Here is an 11734-nt window from a genome sequence, read left to right on the forward strand (position 1 = left end):
ACTATGTATTTGTCAATGTTATTGTGGCTTGTTAACATTTTATTTTTTAATATTTTTATTGAGCTTTGTACCACGATTGTTTATTAGGAAAAATTGAAAAAGCAACAAAGTGTAAGCGGTAGAAGTTATAGCACTATTTCGGAGATCACCACATCTCCTCATCAGACTTCTTAGTTATAGTTTTATTTAAAATCAGTTTTTACCTAGTACTGCAGGAGCTTTTAAATTGTAACTAAATGCACCAAAAGATGCACGCTCCTGAATGGAATATATGTATGTATAATAGGGGTATTCTCTGAGTCTTGCAAAGCCCTTGCATGGTGCACAGATTGCACGGATTGCACGGTAAAAACCGGTTTTCGTATGGGACAGCTTTGCAAACCGTGCAATCCGTGCACCGTGCAAGGGCTTTGCAAGACTCAGAGAATACCCCTAATGTGTCTAAACGCATGCAAGTAATTGCATATTTTAAGTACTTAGCTTTCCATAAAGTGTAGTTTACTCGTTGTGGCACTCAATTGATTCCATTAATTTGATATGAATGTTCATTTTCCATGCGAATTCAATTAAATAGGTATCCAATGGCGGGCAGTATTAATATTCGACAGAAATGAAGCGTACACAACTCTACTTCTACATACATATGTATGCTCGCCCAACGACGACGTCCGCGACGATGATGACGGCGATACGAGCTGCAATAAAATCAAACGCATAATTTAAGCTTGGCACGCAATCCACACTTCAATAGTTTATTTACATTTATTGTATTACACACTTAGGTGAAAATGTTCTTTGGTGTAAGCAAAAGTAGTGTACATATTTATTTACATACACATTAAGCTGCGGTGACCATATTTATGGGAGCCGAATACGGGGAAAAAATAATAATTTTGCAAATTTTTCCAACAAGACTTACAGATCTTAAAATGATCAATCACCAATGGTCCTAGATGTATTAGTCCTGAAACAGCATCCTTGTAAATAGTAACATCACAAATTTGCAGGCAATTTTTCTCGAGCTTTTACCCCGCAAAATTAAAAAAATACCTTAAATTTTAGTATAATCAAGTGCAATTTTGAAGTCGCTAAGACTTACATTTAATTTTTGACAATTTTTATTTTTTTTTTGACGATGTTGCGTACCTTTTTCATACAAAGTAAGTATGTTCGACCTGTTTTTTTGAAAAGAGAAGCAATTGAGGAGCACGTTATTATACTCAATTTTAATGATGTACAAAACTGCAAACCAAATTTTTTTTACTAAAGATTAATTAATTAATTAAAGAGTTAGAAATTTTGGTGAAACATTGTAGAATTAATTTTAATATTTTTTTGCACAACGTAAGAAATTCCTTATTAGAATAACTCAGTGAGAGGGAAGACCAGTATGTGTGCATGTATGTATTTATATAAAAAAATATATTTATTGGTTCAAAAATAGTGGGTAGGTACTGTGGTCAATGGTGAAGTTCTTCTACCACACCTCTGCAAGATTGTAAGTTTTGCTGAGTCCACAAAATGCTCCGGATGGTTGTCCGGAGGATGCATCAGACTAGGCCGACCATACTTTGAACTGCCATCAAATTATAACTTAAGAAAGTTTTATTACATGGCAGTTGAGAAGTCCTTCATTAAATTCATGAATTTTTCGCATATGCAGCAGTACATAGCATGAATTTAAGCTCTTTGGTTAGGAAAAGAGCTTTACTTTCATAAAAAATAATAAACATTAAATACACGAAATAAAAATAAAAATAGCCAAACCTTGCTAAAATTTCGAGTCCTAATTTATATTTTGGTCACTTGTATGTATCCCTCGAATCGAAACACAGGCATTCAGATTAGAAAATAATAACTGTTTATGGAGAAAATTACGTACCATACATACCAACATCACTTAAAACTCATTAATAGGCAGGTAATTTTAATGAGCTGTTAAGGCGTCGAAACACCGAATACGGGACAAGTACAGGACATTAAAAGAAATACAGAACATTTGGCGTCCCGTATAAAATAAATAAATTGCCAGGACAATGGGTCAAAAAAGAAGACTGTCCCGTATAATACAGGACGGATGGTCACCGCATATTAAGCGCATAGGCGTAAAATTATGTTGGGCGCGGTTGGATTCATTCAAGATTATTTTTTTCGCTCCGTTGGACACTGTTGGGATTCACTAGCGGGACAAAATGTAAAAATCAGAGTCAAATATGTCATGGCTAACTTCTTAATACAATAGATAATTGAAACTAATTTTTTGTTTTTTGATCTCTTTCACTAATAAAAGAATATTTAGCTTATAAGCTTATCAGTTGAATAGGCGATGCAAGTAAGTTAGCTGTAGTAGAGCAGCGTTTTTTTTGTGCGATTTCGATTAGCTATTAAAAGTGTAACGCATTTTTTTTCGTGAAGAGAAGTTATTACTTGTAATTAAAACCTTGTTTCATTATTTCTAAAATTGTATACATGAATTTTGTATAGTCTGTAAGTTCAACGCACAAAGTTAGACTTGAAATTATTTATTTAATAGAAAAAACTAAATAGTTCCGCTGAGTTCCGACTCGAAATTCATAAAAACGAATTCTGTGAAGTATTGGCTTTAAGAAAAAATACATATACTCCTTCTGCGCGCTCTTGCGACACCCATACGATTATTTTCACTTTTCAGAATGGTTTCTCCAATATCGCAGCAACAACCCCAAGAACCTTCGAGTAAAAAGTTTCAGGCGAATTCAATTTTTTTTTTTAAATTTGTCCGCCATATTGGATCCCCGTTTTGAATTTAAAAAATTCATGATCGAATTCAAAAAAACCCCCCGAGTAACAAGTTTTGAGCGAACTCCATGAATTTTGAAAAATTTCTCCGCCATATTGGATCAGCCATTTTGAACTTTGAAATTTCATGTTCAGATTCATAATCAGCGACCCCAAAACCCCCCGAGTAACAAGTTTCGAGCGAATTCAATAAATTTTGAAAAATTAGTCTGCCATTTTGAATTTTTAAAACTGAAGGTTTGTAATCAGTGTTCCCATAAACCATTGGATACGAAATCCATCAACGCGGGCCTGTTCAAATAGTTTTGTCCCGCTAGATTCTCTATTCAGACCACTGTGCGTTGGTGGCGTCAAGCTCACCTGCGTTTACGTAAATATTCAATTAATGCTTCCCCTCGCCTACCAAATCACGTACACCCAAACAAATATATGTATATGTATGTATCTAATATACGTAATGTACCAAGCTGGGCGTAAATCGCGGCGCTCATGATCAGGATACATACAAATATAGTATACAACGTAAATTCTGCAGTGCAATCAACTGAATGTCCTTTCGCTTCCATGGATGCAATCCTTTAAGCCATATTATTTTTCATAAATCCCACAAAACTTTTCCAATCAATCAATTGCTGAGCAAAAGAGACTGCACGACATAATTCAACCAGCTGAACTAATTGAATTTTCAAAATATTTTCCGGGAACAATTAAAAACTAATCTCAGAAGTGCAAGTGCAACAAAAAGCCGAAGCTAAGGCCAAAGTAACAGAAAATCGAGTATAAAAACAAATACATAGAATCAAACGAGCAACTAAGGCCTGTGTGGCTTACGGTCACTTAAAATTTTTAAAAGGAGTGTTGCCATGGCTGTAGTGCTTTTTGCTGCCTTGCGACCTGAGCAAATGCCTATCTCCGTTTCGCTTCGTCTTCAACATTCATCCATCTGGGGATAAGTGAGAAACCGCCTAAGCCAAGTGGAAAGTCATGTCAAGGGACATACTAACTACTATACATACATATATACATACAAACGTATGTAGGTGTATGGGTTGTGTGCCTGAGCGCGTAAAACTTGTATGGTTAAAAGAGCAAAATTTAAATTTGAAAGCACTTGGTTTTGCTTAAGTATACTTACTACTTTCACTTATGTATGTACGTACGTATGCACATGAACAAAACATATGTACATATGTATGCATATACTTACATACTATACGCGCAGGCAGATATACCCCAGTTGAGTTTATATATGGAAATTCATAAATACTAGTAAGCACTTCAAATATCGGACGCCAGCTCTGTGCCATACTTTTCAAAGCTGACGTCGCCACAAATCCACACCGGAAACTATAGGAGACAACCCACACAAGACGCTCAAACAACGTCAGTCGCTTCAGAGAAAAATTGCAGACAAACACTTTTTTGGTAAACCTTCGATAAGGGCGTAAGGCGGCGGCGGCGGGGCGATGGTAGGAAATGAAAGTTGTTACTTTGGCAAAAGTTGCGAAAAATGACAGTGGAAACCTGCTGTAACGTGCTGCAGGTTGCACTTTATTGTGGCATGAACATGTAAGTGGTTTCCGATGCAAACAAATACAAATAAACTTTTATAGTTAGTTACATATTCATTAGTGTTTTTGTGTTTGGAAAAATTGCAATTGTTTGGACAGTTTTGTTGTCCGTTGCAGATATGGACTCGAAAATAATAAGTCTTGTGAAATGGACTCAAACACTCGATTGGATTTATTCAAAGAAAAAATTAAATTAAAGCAATGCGAGCGAGCATTTCGAAACCTAACCGTCAAAAAGAGGTGAGGGACGTTTTTTTTTCAAAATTTTCTTTTTGATACAGAAATGATCTTAGAGCGTCTATGCAGATGCACTCCTGCATCAAAATTAAAACTTTGAAACAATGTCGCTTACGTCATTTTGGCGGTTAGGGCTCGTTATATGCATATGTGTGTGTGTAAATTATAATCTATGAACGTTATTAAATTCAACCACTAAAATTATGATGAGGTAAAGTGAGTTTAGGGAAGTTAACGTGAATTAGAGTGAGCTGGGGTGAAATAAGCTGAGTTGGAGTGAGTTGTGATGAGTTGAGTTGAGTGAGTTGAGGTGGGGTGAGTAGAAGTGAGATTAGTTTAACTTAAAGAAGTCACAATTCAGACCTCTCCCGAACTGAAGTATCTAGGAGTAATTCCGGATACAAAACTATCGTGGAAATCTCACGTGTGGAACACAAGACCTCCAACGCATTGGCAGCATTTTGGCAAGGTAAATAGGTTTTTGGCAAAAGGGAGGCCTCTAGATTTATACCCCTATGATCAGGCCTATAATCAGCTATGCGTCAGTGGTGTGCGGGAGCCTTCTCTACAATACCTGGCGCTGCTGTTGATGTACTGCTGCACTTACCGTAACTTTGTGTCTTCATTCGTGGGGATGTCTTAAAGGTCACCTGCAGACTAAAAATAAACGGATGTTGGTGTAAAACTGAGTGGGGTGAGGCGGAAATCGCTGGCGGCAGAGATCAGAGAACGTGTATCTTTTTATTGGTAAATCGTGCAGATTTAAAACAGATTAAATGGGACATGAAAACAGTGCACGCGTTGTTTTGTGCCTGTTTCTGACAAAAAAAAAAAGTTTATCTGCGTTGAGTTCAGTTTAGATTAGTTCACCTCTTGAGGTGAGATGCGGGTGAATTGCGTTGAAGTGCGGCCCGAGGGGCTGCTTCATGTCTCAAAAGGCTAGATATAACAATTTATTTATTCAGCAATTCAGTCTCATCTCAAGTCACTAAATTTGAGACTAGTAATTAGCGACTATTTTTGTGACTTGAGATGTTTTGGGTATTCAGTAGGAGAGAGTCACAAAAAGTTCACCAAAAATATGTGGAGAAAACAATAACACAGACGGTCAACTGATAGCGTTAAGCATAAGGCTGCCGGCCGAGAGGATTTTTTTTAAATAATTTTTTTTAGTAATTTTTTGGTTAGTTTTATTTTTTGTAACATAATATTTAAATTTTTATGTTTTAAAAACAAACAAAAAATGTTTAACGAATTTGTATGATATTAAAGCATTTTGGTTTATTTTCTAATGAAATTGTTGTTGAACAAATTTCCTCGCTTCATTTTCGCGTTTTTTTTTTAATAAAATGGAACGCAATTATCTTTTCCTCCAAATTTTAATTTTTGTGACCTGCTCTTAGCCAGCTCACAAATTAGGGCCAAATTCACAGTGCGTAGTTAACTCAGAATTGGCAGTTAACTACAGATTTTTGTAGTGAAATTCTGTAGTTAAATGCCGATTCTGAGTTAACTACGCACCGTGAATTTGGCCCTTAGTGCCTTATTTTTGAGACTAGAGAGCGCTTAGCGAATACCAGGGTAAGTGTCTTAAGCGTATGCAATGCAGCCCCCACTTCCAATTTTCGGATGCTAAAATTGAAGGAAATTAAGCAGAGAATAAGGATGAAAGGGTACACAAAAACATAACGTAAAAATCAAATAAGTTCTGGGTCAGGTTGCAAAGGCAGCTTGCATTTGAATAATTTCATTTATAATAATTTTGTTAATTACAGTCGCAGTCTATAGAAAAAATTTTATAGCAGAGGTGGCGAATTTAATTAAAATTGTTTAAGATGAATGAAGTGCTATTTTTTACTTTTTTGAAAAATTTGGGCCGCAAAATTACTCATTTTAGCGTAGAAGTAAACAATCTGTAATTTTATTTATACCTAAATATCATTTTAATCCCAAATCAGATAAACTTGAGCGAATGCAGTGACCACATTTTAGTAAAAGAATGCATGTATGGACATGTTGCATACCAAAGCACAGGCACAGGCACAGGCACAGAATACCGTAAATGCATCTTACAGCATTACAAATTAATGCGTAACTGAAAGTTGTTAGCGCCGCCACCATAACAAAACAACCAAAAAAATTCCAAGGGAAAGTCAATCATCAATGCTGTCATAAATAAGAACACCTGCCATGCCAGAATATAAATAAATAATTAAATTAAGTTTGGAGGTAATTTGCACCATATTTATGAAGAGCATAAAAGTTTATTTTTAGAAAAGGTTTATTTTAGAAAAACATACATATGTCGTTCCATTGTAGCAAATTCCGGTAGTTTGACGCGCACCCTTTCATTTCCTTTTTCAAAATTATTCCAAATTTCATTCATCAAATATTTTTCACCATTTTTATTTCAACACCTATTATCCACCCGCTTGAAAATTCTTAAACAAGTAGAACTTGATACAGTGCGCGCCACTCTACCCAAGCATCTAACTGATGCTCTAAATTTATTACAGGATCCGACACGGCCATTCTGACAAGTCACACGTCCACGTGTGATACCTTTCAATAACTTCCACTCGGCCACTTCTGATTTAAATTTTAACATTAACCAATTTTATTTAAAAGAAGGGGGGGGGAAAAAAAATAGATTTACAATTTGAATCATAACAAAAGCTTATGTTAAGTCAAATGCAATAAAAACTTCATTAATTAACAATCCAAACTAAATCACTTGACCAGTAAAATTAGCAAAGTGTTTCTGCCACTTACATCCAGCAACAGAAACTCTAATTCCATCTAAAACTATATTAACATCTTCCACCACTTCCATCCAGTGATTATATTCCAACTTCCACCACTTCCATCCAGTGGTTTTTCTAAATTTTATCTCATACTTCATCACTTCAACTTCATACTTCGTTCCAATTTCGAAGATATTTTCAAACTTATTTACAAATCTGTGATATCTTCCTTATCCCCAAAATCTTCAACATCTACAAAATCAGCACCATTAGGCATTTTCCGCAAACGATCATGAGCATACTTATAAATACGATTAGAGTGCGGAGCAGACAGCATATATCTATCCCCATCTAAATTTTCAATTATTTTAAAAGGTCCTCTATATTTGGGATCCAGTTTCGTCTGATTGCGTTCCTCATTTTGCAGTAAAACAAAATCACCCACAACAAATTTATTTACACTAGCTTTATTTTTGTCAAATCTGTTTTTTTCATAGTTCGCACTCTGATCAATATTTTCCACAGCATTTTGTCTAAATTCATCAATCTCAGTTTCTGATTCTAGTTCTTCTAACCACATAAGATCAAGTGGCCTTGCAACCTTCCCTATCAATAATTCGAGTGGACTATATTTTGTAATTCGATTAATCGTACAATTTAAAGCCAATTGAACCTCACCGAGAGCATTTTGCCACGATCGTTCTTTATTCGTCTCTACAGCAGTAAGCATGTTTTTAAGAGTACTCATTACTCGTTCTACCTGACCATTTGCACGAGAACTACCAGTAGCTACAAGATGCAACTCAATACAATAAGAATCACAAAAGGTACGAAATTCAGAACTAGCAAAACATCTGCCCTGATCAGCAATGATACGTTTGGGTGTACCAAAAAGAGAAACACAAAATTTGAGAGCTTGAATGCTACTGGCTGAATCAATATGCAAAGGGTGTCGTAAAATTACAAATTGTGTGAAGGCATCAACTATAACAAAAACATATTCTTTCTTATCACTTTTACCACTCAGTTTGCCTGTTGCATCAATATGCACCATATGCCAAGGAATAGAAATTTTTGGAATAGGGTGTAACTCCATTTGAACTTTACCAGAATGAGATTTAGAAATTTTACATACAATGCAATTTTCAATAAATTTCTTCACATACTTTGCCATATTTTCAAACCAATATGTCTCATAAAGCTTTTCAAGAGTTTTTTCCCACCCAAGATGCATTAAAGATTCATGTATACGATTTATTACAGACCACCGTAGAGTTCGGGGAAGAATTGGCAAACACTTTGTTCTACCATTACGTTGTATAGTACGATATAATACACCTGACCGCATCTCATAAGTCTTTGACAAATTATCACACAACTTATTTTCTTTAAAATCAGAAACCACCTTCTGAATCTCAAAATCACGTTGTTGCTCAGCTATCAACCAATTCGCCGTTAAATCTGCAAAATTTACTTCTCTTCGCTCAACTTTGTCAAAACTCTGAGTTTTAGCTATGAGTTGTGGATTTCTCGAAAGAAAATCTACATGGCCCATACGATCACCACTTCTATGAATAATATCAAAATCATAAGCTTGCAAAAACGCCCACATTCTGTGTACTCTAGGAGTTAAATCAAACTTTGTACGTGCTGATTTCAAAGAATTGCAGTCAGTAACAACAAGGAATTTGCGACCATATAGAAAATGCCTAAAATATTTAACAGCATTAACAACTGCCAGAGTCTCTAATTCATAAGAATGATACTTAGCCTCTGCAGATGTGGTGCATTTACTAAAATACGCAACAACATAAAGGTGCTTATCATTCCGCTGCATTAAAATTGCTCCATATCCTAAAGAAATTGCATCGGTATGCAACTCAGTTGGAAAATTTGGATCAAAAATTGTTAAAACTGGTGAATCAGTCAATACTCCTATGATTTGTTTCCTAATAATCTCGTGTGAGGGCTTCCAAATAATACTACCTTTACTGAAGCTTGTTAACGCATATAATGGTGACATAATTTGAGAAAACTTAGGCACAAATTGTCTAAAATATGATGCCAATCAAATAAATTGACGCAACTGAGTCAAGGCTTCAATTTTTCTAGGATTAGGTTTAATTTTACCTTCACTTACTTCATAGCCAAGATATTCTACTTTTCGCTTCATGAAAGAGCACTTTTTAGCATTAAGCGAAAATCCCGACGCTGTAAGTACTTTCAAAACCATATCTATTCTTTCCAAACTCTTCCTAACGTCTTCTGTACCCAACACCAGTATATCATCCATGTAAACGACTACATAAGAATGAACTAGTTCTCCTAAAACCTTCATAACAGCACGCTGAAACACAGCTGGAGCATTTTGCAATCCAAATGGCATGGCAAGATACTCGTAATGACCTTCTGGTGTCACAAAAGCTGTCTTTTCAATCGAATCAGAACCAACCGGTATTTGATGATAACCACTAGCCATGTCCAACGTAGTAAAATAACAACTTCCATGTAATCTGTTGATTTGATCCGATATTAGTGGTAAAGGGAATCGATCAGGAATTGTGTTATCATTCAACTGTCGATAATCAACACACATTCTATCGGAACCATCCTTCTTTTTAACAAGTAAAATTGGACTAGCAAAAGGAGAACAGCTAGGTCGTATCACACCCGCGTTCAATAGTTCATTTATCTTTTTGCGAACGATATTACGCTCTTCAAAACTTAACCGATAGGGACGTCTATTAACTGTTTTGTTAGGGTCCTTAAGACGTATTTGCATAGAAGCCACAACAGTAGACCTACAAGGAGTACCTTCAGTAAAACTTGTTTTATAATTATTTAACATAGTAATCAACTCTGATCTAAATTCAGAAGGAATATCAGTAGCTAAATCTTCAAAATTCAAGAAATGGTTTTCTACGTGACAAATGTTAACGTTAACATCACTTTTATTAAAAACTAATTCGCTAGACGTCATTTTTACACTCACGCCTTGATTTAGAATTTCACGCCCGATCATGATATCATAACCTAAATAAATATCCGGTAAAATATGAAACAGAATTTCTATTAAAATCGCATCAATTTCCACTGTGGCTAGTATTTGCAAAGTACTAATAACACTTGCATGCCCAATACCTGTCATATTCACGACATTATTAAACCGTTTACCGCAAAATTTGGAACCAACCGACTCTCTAATAAGTGAACACTCCGCCCCCCGAATCATAACAAAAATTGTATCGCTCACCTGATTGCCGCAAAATACCTAGTGGTGACTTTATGGTACAAACATCAATCCTATGATTAACAGCATTATTTGATGAATCAACACCCACAGCCTTCTTAATCACATTCGGACAACTTGAGGCATAATGGCCAACTTTTTGACAACGAAAACAGGTTACCGATGCATTGTTGTTACTGGAAACGCTCTTACTTGCTGAATCCTTCTTGACAGATATTGATTTGTCGTCATTACCAAACCGAAACTTGCACGTAACAGACTTATGGCCAGGTTTTCCACAGATATAACACTTGATAGAAGAAACAACACCGAACTTTTGACGCTTAACATCAAAACGGTCGCGATCATTTAAACCAGTAGAAAGTTTTCTTTTCAAAAATGACATCGAACTTAACTCTTGCTGCAGTTGCTTCCTTGTCTGTATACTTGTTGTAAACGCCAACCGATGAATACGGAAATCAAACTGCGCCAAATGTGCCAGTACCGTTGACACAATAATTTCCTCTGTAGAAAGAGTTTTCCATTTTGATGACAAAGACGTAACTATAGTCGCAGCATACGAAATTAAACATTCGTCATCCTTTGGCTTGTTGTTAACCAAATTGATCAAGAACGCAGCATTCGTTTCAGAGAAATCAAATCTCGATATAAAAATTTCCTTAAACTCGTTCCAAGTCATATCCGGATAAGAAACTTGCGTTAGCCAAATAGCTCCTTGTCCTTTTAAAGCTCTGCTTAAAGTCAACATCAAAGACGAACCTTTTAAAGGCTTCTCTTTCATGCACATGTCCGCTGTAGATATCCAAGCACGTGCATTAACGTTGTGTCCCTCTGGATCAAATTCAGGTAGCTGAACATCATTATTTACAGCCGAGGAAGAATTGACCAATCGTAACAATTTTACGAAATCTTGATTTTGCTGCTCGTACAATTTTTTCCACATATTTTCCTCAGCGTTCGATTCGCCGCTATAAGGACTTTCAGGCTCATTGCCCACTTCTGATGTCGCAGGATGTCGTTCCATTGTAGCAAATTCCGGTAGTTTGACGCGCACCCTTTCTTTTCCTTTTTCAAAATTATTCCAAATTTCATTCATCAAATATTTTTCACCATGATTCAATAATGAAAGGTTTTGTAAGAAAAACTTTCTCTCG

The 11734-nt window shown here is 35.8% G+C and overlaps 1 protein-coding gene across 1 annotated transcript; it reads right to left on the minus strand.

Annotated features, from left to right (window-relative positions):
- Nucleotides 1-7538: 7538 nt before the first annotated feature.
- On the minus strand, nt 7539-11604 carry LOC118754803. The gene is made up of 4 exons (XM_036489678.1): nt 10584-11604; nt 9461-10363; nt 8009-8119; nt 7539-7936 (listed from the first exon to the last, which is right to left on the minus strand). Exons 1-4 carry the CDS (start codon nt 11602-11604, stop codon nt 7539-7541), a joined length of 2433 nt encoding a protein of 810 aa, XP_036345571.1.
- Between the last annotated feature and the right edge of the window lie 130 nt (nt 11605-11734).

This window comes from Rhagoletis pomonella, unplaced genomic scaffold (assembly GCF_013731165.1).
Source record: "Rhagoletis pomonella isolate Grant_MI unplaced genomic scaffold, Rhpom_1.0 Rhpom_scaffold_04661, whole genome shotgun sequence".
In the NCBI taxonomy this organism is placed as follows: Eukaryota; Metazoa; Arthropoda; class Insecta; order Diptera; family Tephritidae; genus Rhagoletis; species Rhagoletis pomonella.

Coding starts and splice junctions, on each gene's coding strand:
- LOC118754803 (XM_036489678.1), bottom strand. CDS start 11,604: ATGGAACGACATCCTGCGACATCAGAAGTGGGCAATGAGCCTGAAAGT. Junction 10,364..10,583: donor AGGTATTTTGCGGCAATCAG/GTGAGCGATACA, acceptor ATATTTATTTAG/GTTATGATATCATGATCGGG. Junction 8,120..9,460: donor TGGCTATGAAGTAAGTGAAG/GTAAAATTAAAC, acceptor TGCATCTTGTAG/CTACTGGTAGTTCTCGTGCA.